An 18,560-nucleotide genomic window follows, 5' to 3' on the forward strand; every position below is an offset into this window, starting at 1 on the left:
GGTGTCTCCCATCAAGGCTTCGTGGAAGCTCGAGGGAACTTCTTTACCACCCCGCAAATGGCAGCAGGGAAAGTGAACGTGGAAGTGAGATAAGGGGTTCTGAGCTTATCAAACCTTATGTAATTAGGGAATCAGAGCTGTTGGCAGCAGCTCCCGGAACACCGGGAACGGATCCTCGTCCCTACCTTCGTCCCCTTCCGGCGCGTAGGAAGCCGTGATGATGTCGATGTCGGCGCAGTTCATCACGATTTGGTTGGTTGCATTTTTCACCTGGAAGAGAAATTCCGTGAGCAGCAGGAAGAAGAGTTCCCAGAGGAAGGCATCCCCCACTCCCACCCATCCCAGGAGCCCTCCAGGAAGCGCCTGAGGTGGGGTTTGGTGGCTGGGAGTGCTGAGGAGCACTCGGGAGGGGACACGAGCGCCCGATCCATGTTCAGCCATGCCAGGCCTACTTATCACGACGTAAATTATTGAAGGGAACGAACTGCCGGGGAAAAACGGGTCTGAGAGCCTGACAATAGAGCCCTTGTACACGCCTGGGAGTCCAAGAGCAATAAAAAATGGATGGAGAGCCCGTCAGCCTCCTCTGGAGATGATCTGTGGGAGACCAGAGCAAAACCCTGGGGCGGGAGATGAGCAGAAACACAACCTCTGTGGGTGCTCGACACTGTGAGCACTTCCGAGGTTAAAAACATCCGCCAGGAGATTCTCCTTCCCGTTTTCCTGCGAGCTTCCCTCCTGCCAGCTCTTGGCTCCACACGCTCTGCTTTATTTACCAAGTGCCAGCTCCCGGCGTAGGAATAAACTGTGGGGCTGTGCCAGCTTTCTGTTTGAATGCAGAGGAATTCAAATTAAATATGAATTAATTACAAAGGGGTAAAATATTTGGGAGTTAAAGTGGGAATTATTTAGAAACTGATGGCTGAAACCACTAGAATGATCACAGTGGATGGAGCTGGGGAGCCTGATAGCCCTGGATATGATTTCAAGCAGTTTTTTAAATAAAGGAATAAAAATTCCTGTGACAGCCAACCAGATTTAACATGGGCATGAAGAAACTGCTTCCTACCCCGGAAGGAAGCCGGCTCCTCAGAGCACAGGGACTTCAAACCTTTTCTTTTTCTTCACTGTTATAACCTTAAAATGCCCATTAACACCCAGATCCATCATTCCAGGTATCCATGCCTGAACAGGGCAGGAAACAACTGGAACTGCCCCCAGCTCTGGGGTCCCAGCACAGCAGGGACATGGAGTGAATCCAGGGGAGACAACATCCAGAGGGATGGAGCAGCTCTGCTGGGACGAAAGGCTGGGAAAATTGGGATTGTTCAGCCTGGAGAAGAGAAGCTTTGGGGAGACCTGACTGTGGCCTTGCAGGGCCTGAAGGGAACTTACAGGAAAGGGGGAGAGAAACTATTTACGAGGGTCTGGAGTGACAGGACAAGGGGGAATGGCTTCCCACTGCCAGAGGGCAGGGTTAGATGGGATATTGGGAAGAAATCCTTCCCTATGAGGGTAGGGACGCCCTGGCACAGGTTGCCCAGAGAAGCTGTGGCTGCCCCATCCCTGGAAGAGTCCAAGGCCAGGTTGGACAGGGCTTGGAGCAACCTGATCTAATGGAGGGTGTTCCTGCATGGAACTGGATGGTCCCAAAGGTCCCTTCCAGCCCAAAGCACTCCAGGATTCTCCTGGCAGTGGGAGGTGGTTCCCTGGGCCGGGAGCTGCTCTGCCCATGTGGAAATGCTCCGTGTGCCCAGCCCAGCTCACCTCACTGGCACCCCCATGGAAACAGCTCTGGGCCATGTACAGCCACAATAAAAAGCTCAGGTGGCCCAGGTGAGGCAGACACTTCTGCCCCTGCCATCAGGGCCCGGGATCTGGGCGAGGAGGAGCCGGAAGCAGATATCCCGTGCGGAGCTGCTCTGCCCAGGAACGGCCCCTTAGTCATCTGGGACATAAAAACCAGATTCCAGTCTAGTCACTGATAAGGAGGCTGAAGAAATTTAAATGTGTAACTTAACAGGTGTTCCCACATCCATCTGTGAGGCAAAGGGCTCCCACCAGCTCTTCCAGGGAGATCCAACCCCACACACCAACCTGACCAGGAGATCCTTTCTAACCTGACACCAACCTTGCTCCTGAAGGAAACCCCTCTGGCTCATTCCCAGCCACGGAATTGTTTGATTTCCTAAATAAAGGTTTAAAGGTGTAATTATTAGCGCATCATTCCAAGCCCTGCTAGTCGGGTCACGTTGCCTCTTTATGGAATTAAAGCCAAGCCAGTTTTACCCAATAAACCCAACCTGGTTCTGAACACAAAGCACAAAATGAGCAACTGCAACAGCTCAGGTGACAGGGAGTAGATCTGATTCTTCTAGCAAAGATTTATAACCTGAAATCTTATTTTTTTTTCCATCTCTGTGCCCACAAAACCGAACAACTGCAACGCTCCCTCAAGCACAGAATGGGAGCCCAACAGTTTTTATCACAACATTAGGATTTGGGGTTTTTCAAGGTCCTCTAAAACACAGAAAAATCAGAATGAGAAAAGCTTTTTATAAATGTCTAGAGACCTTCATTCAATCTATAAATCCAAATCTCTCTGGATTCGGAGTTCAAGATGCATTAAGAGCTGTCCAAATTGCAGACAATGTGGGTTTAACAATAGGCTTGATCTTTAAAAAACAGCCTCTTCCGAGGACACAACTTTCAGTGGAGCACTGTGCCTGCAAAATAAGAAAGTTTAAGTTTAAGCAGAGGCAATTCAGGGGCTCCTTGGAAAGAAAAATCACCTCTTTTTAGATTTTTTTTTTTCTAACTTCCTACCAATATCAAGCCAGTTTTACACAAGTGCAACAACCAGGAAACACCTAAAGGGACCAAAGGAACCAGCAGGCTAAAAAAACACCACTGTTTATCCTCCACCTCCCAAAAAACCACGGGTGAAATCCATGGTGCAGGCAGGAATTCTGACAGTGGGGTGCCCAGCACCTTCTGAGGCTCCCAGAATTTAGTTCAAAGGGGAAAATGAGTTCTCCTGTTGCCACACAGGCTCCAGCACGAGCCTCCTCCCTCTGATCCACTAAGGCCCTGAAGTACAGACACACCTGCGAGAACAAAAACAGGACCAGAACCCGCCCAACATACTTAACTTATGACCATCTGATGTCACAAGAACCTCCAGCTTTAAGGACTGCAGACACCAGGGACAGCCTGGAAATGAATCCGTGGGTTTTGCTGGAAGTGATACCTCAAAACTGCTTTTCTGCCCATTCCTGCCAATGGCACGTTCCAGACAGATATCCTGCCCATAGAGGGATTTTCGTGGATGAAATCGTATCAAAGGGCAAAAAAAAAGGATCTTTCTGCATTAGGAATAAGCAATTAGCCAGGTGAACCTGTGGGACTGTCACCCTGCTTCACCTTGCTCTGGAGTTATAATCAGTGTGCTCTTCAGCAAGGAGAGGTTAATCAAGGCAAAAGCAAGATCCAAATGCCCACAACGAGCAGTTCTGCACAGGGCTGAAAAATCAGATCAACCAAGGGGAATAGCTGAAATAAAGGAATATAAACCTCTGGCTTTCGATGAAACTCTAGCAAATTAATCAGAATTCCAGGACTTGTTGAGATCAGCCATACCTAGACACCACGGAGAAGGAAAATCCCACCCAACAGGAGGTAACAGCTCAAGTTCCCCCCCAAAGTTTTCCAAGGTAACACCATTTGACGGCAGAAGAGCTAAAAATGTTGATTCTTTGGCTCTGCCAAACAGGACTCGAAGAGTTTCATCCGAGTAGGAAAAGGGTTTGATGGAAAAACCTTCTTGGGACATCAGGAACAAGGACCTGAATGGCTACAGTGGAATGCCAGCCTACCTGAAACACAGGATGAGGTGCATCCAAAGAGACCTCCCACAGCCAAAACTAATTCTCCAGAGCCATAAATACGACAGATAATTCAAATCTTCTGACACAGCCCCACAGCCCTCTTCTAAAAGCAGCATTGTAACAAGCATGTGTGTTTTTAGCAATTTACTCTCTAAAAATAGACTACTAAAATTACCTCAGTTGTGTTCTAGGGTGTATCTGTTCAAGAATTCAAACCTGAGAGAAGAGATTTATTAATCTGCATCTCCAGCAAATTTCTGGGAGCCAAGGGGTAAAATTAGCAACGCCAGGACTGATTGGCCCGCTGGAGAAATTCCCCTCATTCCAAAGAGCATCCAGCCCCTGTGTGGCTCTCACACGTGGTGCAGAGGTGTCAAATTCACACAGCCAAGTCAATCCCTTTGTGCATGAGCACTGCAACCTCCCAGCCTTAGGAATTACAGGGCTGGAAGAGCCCTTCTGAGGGGGGGAGAAAGGCAAGACACCCCTAATTTTGAGCTTGTGGCACAGGGAGAGCCCTGAGGTGTTGGCTTTGAAGCACCAGGTTTGAATACTCAGTACCTTTAACTCTTAAAAGCAGGTTTCATTTCGCTTGCTGGAAGTGCAAATTCAGGTTTAATTTCCACTTGCTGGAAATGCAAATTCAGGTTTAATTTCATGTGCTTGAAATGCAAGTTACAACACAGGATAACACAACCATGTATTATTTATCCTGGACAACTTCCCCTCTCCCCAGGAGACACTGAGCACAAATACTACACCCATCAAGTTTCATTTTTCAAGGATTACACACAAAGAGTGTCACAATTAATCTTTAACTGGCATCCAGCAGGATCAGACTATACATTCCTTAGGCTGGTACACACTGCATAATTAACCTATAAAAAGCAACAGATACAGGTTAAACATTGCTAAATATACCTTAAGATATGTTAAAGGGACTGCAAGAGAGATTTTAAAGAGCTCTGTACCTCGAGTTGTAAATTCTTTACAGATAAGTTGCTCTGCAACCACGAAACACCTCAGAGTAGTTTCCAACAAGAGAAGTGAATCACCCCTCGACACTCTCCAGAGGAAGGGAGTTTATTCCCAAGGAAATACCAGGAAGTTGGAAGACAAGTGTGCACCCTTCTGGAACTCTGCCCTCCGTGCCAGGCAGGTGATTTGCTAAGAACTCGACTTTAAGAGATTAAAACCTTCGGGAGGCAGCTGTTTTGTTTCTGCTGCTGGTTACTCATGTTTGTGGTGCTGCAGAACACAAGGGCCACACATCCCCTCTTTGTTCCAGCCCTCCCAGGAGCCAAAAGCAGAGTGGAAAAAAAAAAACCCAAGAAGTCGACCTGCCCTGAGTAAGGCGAGTGCCCCGCGCTGATAACCAGGCCCCTGGAACGGCTCAATCTCACACCAACAGATGAATAAAGCAAATGAACTATTTCCACCCAGAAAAAACCTTCATTGTGCCCATTCAGAACCATCCCCACGCCCTCGACAAATCAAGTTTAAGTGCTCCAAGATGACACGACCGGCAGAACAATCACAGGAGCGTGAGCAGGCCCCAGATCCGCTACTGACTCTCCCACAGCTGGGATGGGAGACCCTTGTGAAATAGTTCATCTGAGGATTTTGGGGGGTTTTCAGCTGTGATCAATGGGAATTATGTACTGTCAGTTTATGTAGTTGTTACACAACTCTACAGGCCTCCAGAAAATATTCATATGAGCACTAATTATATTATTTAAAAATCTCGAATAACCAGACGAGATTTAATAGATGGGTCACCAGATACTTCACAAGCACAGCTCCAAAAGGCTACAGAATTAAACTGTCAAAGAGACAGACTTCAGTCTCACTCCTTTAGCCAGAAACAAGCAATCCTGGACAGAAGGCCAGTTCCTAACCTGGCCACCAGAAGCGCCACAATAAACCACAAACAGGTATCACTCCCTTTTAAGGCCTTGAAATCAACCTGGTCACTGCTGCCACTGAATCACCCCCCTCAGCCTTTGGACCATAAAAGGCTTTATCCTCTGCAGATTACCTGGAGTTGCCATAGAAGTGTAACATTTATTACTGGGGCCCAAAGACAGAATGCTTTAAGTTATTTATAGGTGCTAAAGCCACCACAAGTGTCCTGCCCCAAAGCCAAGGCTGGAGTTTGTTTAGGGCTCGAGTTGAAAGACCAAAATTCTACACAGAGGGTTGTAAATCCTATTACTGGTGTGAGTAAGAGTGATCAAGTGTTTACTTGTAATGCCTTGACTAAACATCACAGCCTGCACTAATTCCACTTTGCTCTTAAAGATGCAAAACAGCAGAGCAAACAAATGACATTTGACACGAGAAATGAGAAGTTTTCCTGTTCTGGGGGGGATTAATCTGGTGTCAAAGTGTGAGAACTCACCCCATGGGGCAGAAAGCATCTCTGGTTTAAGTCCTTGATGTGGATTATTGCTTGTCCAGCCATTATCAAAGTGGAATGGAGCTGAGGGGCTGGTCATTATTGACTGGCTACAGGAAAACAACAGCTGGATCTTCGAGAGGAAGCAGCACACGCATTTCCCTACCCAAAATCTGGAAAATTCAAAGTCTGTGGCTTGGCACAGAATCCCTTTTGCCTCAGTGAACACACAGTGATGCCAAGGTCTGCTGAAAACAGGACATCCCTGGTGAGCTCCCCTCCACCTCAGCACAAGGTGCAGGCAGAGAGGGCCAACAGGTCCCTCACTGGAGCAGTTTGACCCCCAAAGCACACAGATGTGTTTTTGTTTCCTAGACTCAAGCCCAGCTCAATTGGAACACGCTCACAGTCACTATTTTTTGTTCCCAGCACAGAAAGCATCCTGCCCATGCAGCACTGTGGCTGAGCTGGTTGTTCTTCTCCCCATTAAGGTGCAGAACGGTTGCCCTCTGGTTTTCTGGAATGGGCCTTCCCTGTGCTTCGCAGCCACAGCAAACCTCCCCAGGGAGACTTCCAGCCTGAGACAGGCAGGTGAACGCTCTGCCCTCATCCACCTTCCTGCCCTCCCTTCCAGGCAGCTGGGAGTGGCCTGGTGATTCCCTGGTTGAGGGTGTTAAAAGTTATCCAAAATAAAGATACATAGTTAAATCTGTGTTAAAAGCCTCGCCCTCTGGGTTTTTTCATCCTCCTTCCTGCGCGAACACCAGGATGGGAAAAAGGAGGTTGTGTTTTCTTTTTTTACAACCTGGAACCTGTCAGCTCCCTGTTGTTCCTCCAGACACGCCCTCGGCGTGGGGGGTGCAGGATTTCCCACTGCCAGGTGTATCCACTGCTCCAGGAATTCCCTGAGCAACCCCCCCCGTGCAGCAAACAACATTAAAAACACCTCCACAGCACCAAAACCTGCAAAGCAGCCACCAGTGCCAGAGGAAGCCTCCGAGGGCTGGCTCTCCCTGGATCCCAGCGCAGATCCCAGGGCTGCTGTTCAACACTCCTCTCCTCGGCGGCAACGCTGGCTTAAAAAGCCACACTGCTCCCCTCCCCCCGAAGTGTTATTTTTAACCTGGATGATTTCAGTGATCCCATTTACAGCCCCACAGCTGTAACAGCACTGAGGAGCAGCACCTAGGGTGCGGAGACAGGAATAGGTGGCCGGGATTAAGGCGGAAGAGATTGGGAATTTCTCGGGCTGGCGTTTTCAAACCGAGCCCCGCAAAGGCTGGAAACCAAAGCCTGGGCTAGAACCAGACCTACGAGGAGATTTACGTTTTCAGTATTTCTGTCACATGACACAAACTTACTCATCTCTGCTCGGGTTCCTCCAGGTCCCCGAAGTCACAAGATTCCCCATCATCCCCTGCCTTTCCCCCTTTCCAGGGAGAGTCACTCGCTCTCCTCTCTCTACCTGTGCTTCACATTCGGCAGGTTTACTGCCTTACTGTACTCATTGCCTCGTTTTAAAACGAGGTTTAACCACCTCCTCGGACCAGGATTTGAATCTGCTCCCATCTCAGGTTTAAAGAATCTCCCTCAAACGTTTTTAAGCTCCCTGTGCAACCCCCTCATTTTCAAGGAAAGGAGAAAACAACCCAGTTATCCCTTACAGTTCTGCACCCATTTCAAGTCACAGGGAAAGACAGGAAGGCAAATCTGGGTGGCAGAGCAGCCTTAGAATGACTGGGAGACTTCAAGGATTTCATCAAACCGATGAAACAAATTTCTGGCTTTGAAGCACGAGCACACAGGGAAGGTCTCTGCCTTTCAGAGAAGGCTGAAAGCTCAGTGTTTTAGGTCTGCAACCCCCTCCCCGGCGCTCTCCCAGCCTCTCCACCACACCGAGGCCTACCCTTACCGTGCCACACCGGGCACTTCTCCTTTCGCCGCATAAATTAGGCTTTTTCCAGCAAAATCCCGAGCCATCCGAGCGCCTGGATGGAGCTGCGGGCAGCTGGCCGGGGGCTGAGCACGGGAGCGAGGTGGGGAACAGGGGGGGCGCTCCCCATGGATCTGGGGGGGCTCTCCGACGGGTCTGGGGGGATCCCGGGCAGGCAGATCCCGGCGCTCCCAGCCGCTCCGGGGTTATCCCACATCCCGGGCTGTGCCGGGAGGAGCTGCCCGGGGGGACCTGCGGGGGCCGCAGCGGGGCTGGGCGGGGCCCCCCCCCGGGTTTGGGGGGGGCTCGGGAGGGTTTTGGGGGGTCTTCAGAGGGTTTTATCCATCCCCAGTGAATGGAAAAGGAGGGCGGGGACAGCCCCGAGGGGCCTCCCTGCACCTGCCCGCCAGGCCCCGGGGCCGAGGGAAGGGGTAGGGGGCTCGGGGGGTCCCTCGGGGACCGCGTGAGGAGGGGGCGACGGGGGCCCTGGAGTGGGGGACGGGACCCCTGAGAGCCTGGGGTCCCCTGCGGGTGCTGGGGGGGTGAAGGGACCCCTAAGGGGGGCGGGCTGAGGGATCCCTTGTGGGGATGAAGGGACCCGGGGGCGAAGGACCCCGGGGGCCGGGAGGAGGAGGATGAGGATGGGGACTGGGGAAGGGAGGCCTCACCTGCACGGCGGCCTCCAGCTTTCCTCGAAGGTGAAGTCGATGAGGTCCGGCTTGAGGCAGAGCCCATAGTTGAGGGGGACACGTCGGCGGGCAGCCGCTCGAACGGCCGCTTCTCCGGCATGGCGGGAGCGCGGGGGTGTGGGGCTGGGCCCCGGCAGGGCGGCGGCGGCGGCGGCGGCGCGGGGAGGGGACGGGGAGGAGAGGGCAGAGGAGGAGGAGGAGGGGTGGGGAGGGGGAGGAAGAACGGCGGGGCGGGAAGGGCGACGCGGCGGCACACGGAGAGAGAGCGAGCGAGCGAGAGAAGAGCGGGAAGGGAGGAGCGGCGGGAGCGGAGGAGGAGGATGATGATGATGATGATGAAGAAGAAGAGGAGGATGAGGAGGAGCGGGAGGAGGAGGAGGAGGAGGAGGAGGAGGGAGGAGGCGGGGGCGGGCGCGCGCTCCCGGCACGAGGCGGCCCCGGTGTGAGGGAAGGGGGCGGGGGAGGGGGCGGGAGGCGCGTGCGCGTGCGCGCGGCGGCGCCACGCGGCCGCGCACGTAGCGCGCGCGGCGGGGGCGGGCGGAGAGCGGCGGGGCCCGAGCGCGTTGCGTAAGAGGCGGGAGAAGGGCGGGAGTGCGCGTGCGCAGAGACGCGCCCCCGTTTGGACACGCCCACCCCGCAGTGGACACGCCTCCCCTTGAGGGCACGCCCATCCCCGTCTGGCCACGCCCCCTGCCCCCTCAGGCCCTCATGGCGATGGGGAAGGGAGAGGGGGGCGATGGGGGGTTCTGGTGCTCACCCCTTAATGGGGGTCCTGGTGCTCACCCCTTAATGGGGGTCCTGATGCTCACCCCCTTAATGGGAGTCCTGGTGCTCACCCCTTAATGGGGGTTCTGGTGCTCACCCGTTAATGGGGGTCCTGGTGCTCACCCCTTAATGAGGGTCCTGGTGCTCACCCCTTAATGGGGGTCCTGGTGCTCACCCCTTAATGAGGGTCCTGGTGCTCACCCCTTAATGGGGGTTCTGGTGCTCACCCCTTAATGGGAGTCCTGGTGCTCACCCCTTAATGGGGGTCCTGGTGCTCACCCCCTTAACTGGGAGTCCTGGTGCTCACCTCTTAATGGGGGTCCTGGTGCTCACCCCCTTAATGGGGGTCCTGGTGCTCACCTCCTTAATGGGGGTCCTGGTGCTCACCCCCTTAATGGGGGTCCTGGTGCTCACCCCCTTAATGGGGGTCCTGGTGCTCACCCCTTAATGGGGGTCCTGGTGCTCGCCCCTTAATGGGGGTCCTGGTGCTCACCCCCTTAATATGGGAGTTCTGGTGCTCACGGGTCCGGGAATGGCACAGTGCACCCTATTAACGGGCAGTCCCAGTGCTCTCCCCGTTAATGGGGGGTCCTGGTGCTCGTGGATCCAAGGGGGTGGCCCGGTGCACCTCATTAACCGGGGGTCCCCGTGTCACAGCTTTCCCCGCACCCCACTTTTCGGGGTCACAGCCCAGCCCTGCTCTGGATTTCGGATCAAGGAACTCATGCTCTGGCTCCATGTGGCATTAAACATGGATCTGATTAATCTCCCAAAAGCGAGTGTGCCATGGCTTTGGGGGTGCCACAAACTCCTGTTTGAAGGAGGAAGCGCAGCTGGCGGAGGCTGGAAATCGCTCCTTGCCTTCCACCACTGGAAACTGGGATCGATCTTTTTTTTTATTCTTCCCCCTGCACCCCCCCAAAAAAAAATAATTCCTCAAGGGAGGGAGCAGGGATTCACTGAGACCTGGAGGAGCCAGCGGCACGAACTGGGGCAGGGAGAAAGTACAGACAGCTCTCAGCACATCGTTACACAAACCGAGCGCTGCCGAGCCCGGGTTCATCTGGGGCTGCTGCGGGGCTGCATTGTGCTGCACAGCCCCGGGGAGGGAAAGGGAGACAAGGGAACAGCTGGAAACAGCTGGAGCGGCGCGGGGGGCTGGGGCAGCTGCCGCCCTCCTCCATCCCCACACCTCCCAGCGCCCCAGCAGGACACACGGACACGGGCACGGGCACACTGTGGGACGTGGGGCCTGGGAGGGGACACCGGTGCTGGCACCCGGCCAGGGGGATGTTCCATGGCTGGTTTTGGAAGTGAACCCCAGCTGGATGCTGGAGAGAAAGTCCTGTCTCCTCCCTCACTTTCCATCAGGGGTTTGCAGCCAGGATGGATGGGACGGGGCTCGGCCCGGCCGTGCCACGCTGGGGACACCCCGAGGCCACCACGAATGGCCGGAGGGACGAAGCCCAGCCGTGCCACAGTCGTGCTGAGGGATTTTGCCAGCCCCAGAACCCTCTCCATTGGCTGCTCTGGCACAGCTCTGGCCACGGGCAGAGCCACGCTGAGGTCAGGGGCAGGATAAACCTATTCCTGGAGCAGAGCTGCTTGGCACCGCGGCGGGGAAGCGCAGGGGATTGTCTCCTCTGAGCTTTAATTCCCATCCCCGGTGGCCACGGGGTCACTGGGTGCTCTCCTGGCACGTGAGGGGGCTTAGTGGCCCAGTGGCCACAGGCCTTGTGCTCAGCAAAGGGCCCCGGGCACTTTCTGTGGCTGCTGGAGGTACTGCCAGATGACAGATGCTGCTGTCAGCAAGAATCCAGAGAGAAAGAGGGAAGGAAGACTGAGGCTCCATGGAGAGAGCCAAGGAGAAGCCGCCTCCCCCTCCACCGTGTCCTGACCAAACCGGGTCCTCCTGCAGCTCCAGACCTGGCAGGGCCTGGGGACAAACAGGGTGGAAGGCAGGAGCTGTAATTACCCCACGGCCACCGACCCCTGTCAGTGCTCCCTTCCAACCAGGGCAAAAAAAGGGGAAGAAAGGAAAAAGAAAATTCCCTAGGGAGGCTTTTCTTTTCTTCTCTCTTTTGCTGGAGTGTTGGCCGTCCCTGGTCGCTGCCCGGAGCAGGAGCAGCTGGAGGGCACCGGCTAATCCTGCCACGCAGGTCTGGGCCGGAGGAGGCTTAGGGCTGGAATCTCTGGTATTTGGGAGCACGGGGACAGCAGTGCAGCAAAGTGGCTCTCTCTGGGGGCCTCTTGCTCTGTGGGACATTCCCAGGGGGTTGGGAGGTGTTTCTGCCTGGATTCTCCCTCTCCCTGCGTGGCTGTGTGTGTGTGTGAGGCTCTTCCTGTCACCTCCTGCCTCGCCAGGTACCTGGGACGAGTTGCACAAGGATGGATGGATGGAGGTAAATGTGGCCAAGGCCCTGTCTGGAGGTGGCAGGGACAGCTCAGAGTCCCGATCCCAGCCCTGATCCCGCTCTCCCAGGGGACAAATCCCTTGCAGAGTGGTGGCTGTGGGCTGGGGGCACCATCAAGTGGCATCCCTAGAGGGTGAGGTCCATCCCAAACTGCAGGCAGGGATTCTCCCAGACCGTGCTCTTCAATGGATGCGGCTCCGTGGGGGTTCCAGAGCCCTGAAACGCTGCCCACAGAGGTGGAACCGGCTGGGATGGCACCACAGGGCAGCTCTGCAGCCGGGAGAGCCGGAAGGGCTGGGAAAATCCAGCCCCACGAGTCCCGAGCCGTGGGAAAGCACCAGGGCCGTGGGGCACCAGTGACTCAGCCCCTTTTGCTGCAGGACTGGCCCCACAGCCCCGGGGCTTCATCCCTGTTATCCAGAGGGTAAACCAGGCCCAGTTTTCCCACCGTGGCCCAGCAGGGAGCATCCCCCCCCTCTCCTGTTTTTGACCCTCGCAGGAGCATCACTCCGAATTTTGGGATGCAGATGCGATCCCCGCTGCCCCCGCGGGTGCCCAGCCCCCTCCCTCACCTCCCCCCGGCCCGGCCGCTCCCGGCTCATCCCGCGGCACAGATAACAGCGTGGGCCGGGATCAACGGTCTGGGGCGCAGCGGGGCCGTCACTACACATTAACCAGCTGTCCGATGGAGCAACGCGGCCCCGGAGCCAAGATCAACAGTCCCCAAAGCAAACTGGGAGCGGGGCCAGGCGGAGCTGGAGCCTCCCGATGAGCACCCCAGGCCCCCCCCGGGCTTCACACCCCACACCCCCCGTGCTGGGGCCGCCCGTGGCTCTGCAAGGATGGGCCGTGGGCGGGTGATGAGCATCCCCAGGGTGTCCCTGCGGCTCCCAGGGATGGAATTTCGAGGGGAGAGGGTGTGGGATACGTTGGTTTGTGTTAGGGCGTGGGTGCTGTGCCCACGGGGACAATTTGGAGGGTCCCCTGCCCCCTGAGCCCCTCTCCACCAGCAGCAGCATCCTGGGAATGCTGAATCCCAGAGGTCTGGGCTGTCCTAGGGTCATTAGGACAGAGGCCTAACACGAGACCCTCTCCACCACCAGCATCCCGGGGCTGCTGCATCCCAGTGCTCTGCGCTGTCCCAGGGTCATTTGGATGGACCCCAGCCCCTGAGCCCCCCTCCACCGGCAGCATCCTGGGGGTGCTGCATGCTGGGCTGCCCCAGGGAGCTTTGGAGGGATCCTTCCCCCTGAGCATCCCCCGCCTTGCCCACAGCCCCCAGAAACGCTGCAGCCCGACATGCCCTGGGGTCATTCAGAGGGACCCCTGCCCCCGAGCCCCCCCTCCACCACCATCCCCAGGGGCTGCTGTGGCGGGAGACTCCAAAATGATCGGGTACCAACCCCTGAGCTGCTGGAGGGGGGGGCTGCAGAGTTTGGGGGGGCTCTGGGGGAACTCTGCATGTCTGGGGGGGTGTCTCTGTAGGTCTTGGGAGTGGCTCTGCGTGTCTGGGGGGGGCTCTGCGGGTCTGGGGAAGGTACTGCGGGTCCGGGGTGGGTGGTCCTACACCCGCAGCACCCCCCGCCGTGGGGCAGGGTGGGGGTCCTGGGTGGGGGATCACCCTTTTTCGGTCTCCAGCCCACCCCCGCACTGCGCCAGGCACGAGGGGGGTTCACCCCCCCCACCCCGCACGGGCGAGGGGGCGGAGCTTCCCTTGGCCCCGCCCCCCTCGGGAAGCTCCGCAGCCGATGGAATTTTCCACTCGCCCTCCCGCGCGCGCGCCCGCGTGCTCGCGCCGGCCCCTCCCCCTCCCGCGCGCGACACCCCCCCCGCATTGGCCACGCCCACAGAGCGGGCAAAGACCCCGCCCTCCCCGGCACAAACCACGCCCACCCGCATCGGGTCCGGCTCCTCCACCTTCCCGGCAGCCCCCGCGGCGGGACAAGATGGCGGCCGCCATGGCGGCGGGGCTGGGCCTGAGGGCGCCGCGGCTCCTGGGGCAGGTCGGGCTCTGGGGGAGCGCGGTGAGGGGCTGCGGGGTATTCAGGAGACCGTGGGATGAGGAATACGGGGCACTCAGGGGCGAGGGAGTGCGCGGAGGGGCGCGGGACAGGTGGTGTGTGCTCGCGCCTGGGAGGTGTCAATCGAGGTGTTGGTTCCCTCCCTTAGGCTGCGGGGTCCGTGCTGCGCCTCGCAGCGGCTCCGTCCTGCCTCGTTGTCCCGGTGAGAACGAGGAAGAAGAAGAAGAGTTATGCGGTGCCCGAGTGGGCCCAGGAGCTGACCCCCGAGGAGAAGATGAGGCGGCTCAGGTCCTCGGCGCCCATATTTCCAGACGAACACATAGAACGGACCTTCTACTTGGCTTGCACAGGTGGGGCCAAAAAGTACGAGTTGGCATGTGAATCATCCAGTTCCACGCAGGGACACCTTCCACTAGCCCAGGTTGCTCCAGGCCCCGTCCAGCCTGGCCTTGGACACTTGGTGATGATTTGATCTTTCCTCCCTCTCCCAGGTGATATCATAGATCCATACGTCCCTCCCGAGGGCGATGCCCGCCTGTCCACCCTGTCCAAGGAGGGGCTGAGGCAGAAGATGGATAAGCTGAAGCAGACAGCGGCCTCCAAGCTGGCGTGAGTGCCTCCTCGTTCACTAATTAGCTTAATTCTGGGCTGCAGGAGCTGTGCTGGGTCTGTCTCTGTGAGATGCTGGGGGGGTTGAGAGCCTGCCATCACCCAAAACACCTGGGACAGCTCCAACCTGTTCCTTTCCTTCCTTTCCCTGTCCATCCAGCCTGCGGAAGATCAAAGATCACGACCCGGATTTCAGCACTAAGACCTTCCCGGAGAAGGCTCAGGAGATATTTATCGAAGCTCACAATTCCCTGGCAAAGTAAGGCCCTCCCCTGACTCATGTGGGTGTTGTAAGGCCTGCTGAGATGCTCTGCTTTTCATGGAATCCTGGAAAGATGGAGTGGTTTAGGTTGGGAGGGACCTTAAATTCATCCAATTCCGTCCTCCTTAGGATTAGAAAGACAAGGAGGGATTCCCAGGTCCCTCTTCCCCCCTTTCAAACCATTCCATCATTCCATAAAATGACACTCCACTGGCTGGCTCTGCTTTCCAGTAGCAGATTTCAAACCTGCCTCTCTCTTGGTTCCAGCTCCAAACAATCAATAAAACATTTAGGTCAGAACTGGCTCCCCCCTTCCTGTGCCCTTTCCCTGGAGTTGTGTCAGTCCAGCCCACGTTCCTGTCCTCGTTCCAGTTCACTTCTCTGTTTTCCCAGGAGCCTGTGTGCCTCCTGGCAAGGCAGGGATTTGGGGGGAAGCCTCTTTGTGGTGCTCAGGTAACGGGCTGTGTTTCCTTTGCAGTTTCAACAAGCAGAAACTTCACTCGCTGGTGACCGAGCGCTGCTACCCCGTGAGTGTCTGCCTGCAGAACACTGTGGAATCCTGGAATATCCTCAGTGGGAAGGGACCCACAGGGATCAAAGTCCAACCCCTGGCCCTGCACAGACACCCCAACAATCCCACCCTGTCCCTCAGAGCGTTGTCCAAACCCTCCTGGAGCTCTGACAGCCTTGGGACCGTGACCAAACCCTGGGGAGCCTGTTCAGTGCCCACCACCCTCTGGGGGAAGAACCTTTCCCAAAATCCAGTCCAAACTTCCCCTAACACAGCTCCAGCCATTCCCTGGTCCTGTCACTGCTCACAGAGAGCAGAGGTCAGATGCAGCACTTTGCCTGTGTTCCGAGTCGAGCTGGTGCTGCTTGTTTCTGCCCCTTGCAGGAGATGGTCCGTGGGAACAGGTACAAGACCATCAGGTGGAGCTTTGTGGAGTCCCTGGAGCCCCCCAGGGTGGTCCACGTTCGCTGTGACAGCGTCATGAACAGGGGCAACCTGTACGGGCAGGTGACAGTGAGGATGCACACGCGGCAGGTACCGCCCCGAGCCCCCGCCCTCCTCGGAACCAGGGCGTGGGACGGGCTGGGAGGACCTTGGGGATCGTCCAGTTCCACCCAGGAACACCTTCCTCTGTCCCAGCTTGCTGCAACCTGGCCCTGGACACTTCCAGGGCTGGGGCAGCCACAGCTTCTCCAGGGGTTCCATCCCAGCCCCTCCCCACCCTCCCAGGGAAGAATCCCTTCCCAGTATCCAATATCAGTCTCCCCTTTTTAGTTTAGAGCCACTGCCCCTTGTCCTGCCTCTCCAGGCCCTTGTGAATTGTCTCTCTCCTGGGAGGCCACAGTGAGGTCACTGCAAAGCCTTCTCACCTCCAGGCCCAACAGTCCCAATTCCCTCAGCCTTTCCACGCAGGAGGTGCTCCATCCCTCTGATCACTGGATGGCCCCAGCCCAGCACAGGGAATCCCACGCTGGGTTGGCAGGACCTTAAAAGCCCACGCAGTGCCACCCACACCTTCCAGTGGCCCAGGTTGCTCCAAGCCCTGTCCAAGCCGGGTTTTTTTTGGGGCTGTTTTTGCAGATTTTGGCCATCTACGACCGCTTTGGGCGGCTCATGTACGGCGGGGAGCAGGTGCCCAAGGATGTCCTGGAGTATGTGGTGTTTGAGAGGTACCTGGTGAACCCCTACAGCTCGTGGAGGATGCACGGCAAGATCGTTCCCGAGTGGGCCCCTCCGAAGGATCCCATCGTCAAGGTAATCCCGCCAGGGAGAGGCACCAGCCTGGCTGGGAAATGCAGATTCCCGGTTAAACAGGGGTAAAGACGAGGCTGAGCCCCCTGGAAGGGGAGGGTGGAGGGTTGGTCCACGAGCAGAGCTGTTTAACTGTCACAGAGGTGTCACCTGGAGCACCTGGAACAGGAGCCTGAGGGCAGGTGGGGGGGAATTCGGGAATTGGTTCTCCCTGTGCCTGACCTGGCCAAGCGCTGCAGGGGCTCTGTCTCCCTGTGGGACTAAAAACAGCTCCTAGAGAGGAAGGAGATGAGAATTCCAGTGTGGTGCAAGGCCTGTCATCCCACCCCATCCACCCTCTGTGTTTTCCCTGTGCTCCCTCCATCCAGACCCCTCTTTCCAGAACCCTCTGCTCCCCTTCCCTCCCCTCTGCAAGGTGGAGCAGATCAGAGCTGCTCTGTCTCCTGCTGATTCTGTTCCTTGCTCCTCCAGACGGTGATGATTCCTGGCCCAGCCCTGGACCCCTCCCAGGAGTATGAAGAAGTGAAGTAGGACGTTCTGGAACGTTGGATGTGGCTGTGCCTGCCCTGGGAGCAGCCAACGAACAAAGTGGCTTCAGAAATGGCCTCCAGTCACCCCACAGTTGTCCTTAGAGGAGCGAGAGGGGCCTGGGAGAGGGATTTGAATGGGCCCTGAGAAGGGCTTTACCCTGTCCAAGGACTTTGTGTGCTGCAGCTTCACCCTCCCTGTGCTTGTCCTCAGGACCATTCTCTGTCCTGGACTTCCATTGTGAGCGCCCTTGGCTCTTGGAGAGCCCTTGGAAATGTGTCCAGACATGGGATATTTGTCACTTCCATGGGAAGTGTCACAGACCTGCTGCTCATTCATTAAAACCTCCACCAGTAGCTGTTGGCACATTGTTTTCCCGTTCCCCCTCCCTTTTCCTACCGATTCCCAACCTCCTTTAAAACAAAACAGGGAAAAGCAGCAAGAACCTTTCCCCAGGCTGGGGGTTTGGTGCCTGGGACAGAGCTCGTGGCTGCTGTGCTGGCACTGGGGGACTGGCACCATCCTGTGGACACAGAGACACTTGCATCAGGCTCTGGATTTACAGGATGGCTTGGGAAAACACATCCCCAGAGGTTGCCTTTCTCCAGGGCTGGGAATAAACCTTGTCCCTGCCCTGCTCTGCTCAGCCAGGTCCCTCACAGAGCCAACTGCTCGCTGGTCACAAAGCGTTTTCTTCTTCATCCCTGTCTTGCTTTTTAACTCAGCCATTTCCAGAGCACTTTTGTTTCATCCCTGAGAGTCCAGGGCATTTTTATTCCTGCCTTGAAAGAGATTTTGCAGAACTGTTAAAAACAAAAAAAAAAGAGCTGTGGCTCGTTCTGCTCGCAGCGTTTTTGGCCTTTTTTTTGTGAATGATGTTCTTTTGGAAGGGCAGAACATCATCCCTCTGCTGTGTCGGGAGAGGAGCCAGCAATGGAATCCCTTTCATGTCTTTTGGAAGCCAGAGGGGTGTCACAATCTGTCTGTTCCTGAAAGAACTTTCTAAATGGAGCCTCTGCCTCCGCCTCGCTCAGGAGCTGAGGAGGCACCCGGGGCTCTGGAGTGTGGGAGCTGAGCCAGCAGCAAAAATAACTCCCTGTGAGCTGCTGGCTGTGTGAGCTGGGACAGGTGGGGGTGTGACTCCTCTGCCCAGACCTGCTCAAGGGTGAGAGAGCTGGGATTGTCCAGCCTGGAAAAGGGAAACTGCAGGGTGAGCTAATTGTGACCCGAAGGAGCTCCAGGAAAGAGGGAGGGTTCAGAAGGGCCAGGACAGGGGGGATGGCATCACAACC

The 18,560-nt window shown here is 56.3% G+C and overlaps 2 protein-coding genes across 2 annotated transcripts in view; one reads left to right on the top strand and one right to left on the bottom strand.

Moving 5' to 3' along the window:
• The window catches only part of NPEPPS (aminopeptidase puromycin sensitive), a 33,631-nt gene extending 24,614 nt beyond the window's left edge, over positions 1–9,017 (bottom strand). Inside the window, 4 exon segments of the mRNA XM_050330735.1 lie at positions 186–270; positions 8,887–8,912; positions 8,915–8,959; positions 8,962–9,017. Coding sequence (XP_050186692.1) covers positions 186–270; positions 8,887–8,912; positions 8,915–8,959; positions 8,962–9,007 — 202 coding nt within the window. The 5' untranslated portion in view covers positions 9,008–9,017.
• A 4,971-nt stretch (positions 9,018–13,988) lies between these two features.
• Positions 13,989–17,624, top strand: MRPL45 (mitochondrial ribosomal protein L45). Its single transcript, XM_050330802.1, has 8 exons — positions 13,989–14,089; positions 14,256–14,457; positions 14,599–14,716; positions 14,877–14,975; positions 15,457–15,505; positions 15,874–16,023; positions 16,570–16,743; positions 17,212–17,624. Exons 1-8 carry the CDS (start codon positions 14,033–14,035, stop codon positions 17,269–17,271), a joined length of 909 nt encoding a protein of 302 aa, XP_050186759.1. The 5' UTR covers positions 13,989–14,032; the 3' UTR covers positions 17,272–17,624.
• The last annotated feature ends 936 nt before the right edge of the window (positions 17,625–18,560 follow it).

This window comes from Myiozetetes cayanensis, unplaced genomic scaffold, assembly GCF_022539395.1.
Source record: "Myiozetetes cayanensis isolate MyiCay16 unplaced genomic scaffold, myiCay2020 scf44, whole genome shotgun sequence".
NCBI lineage: Eukaryota > Metazoa > Chordata > Aves > Passeriformes > Tyrannidae > Myiozetetes > Myiozetetes cayanensis.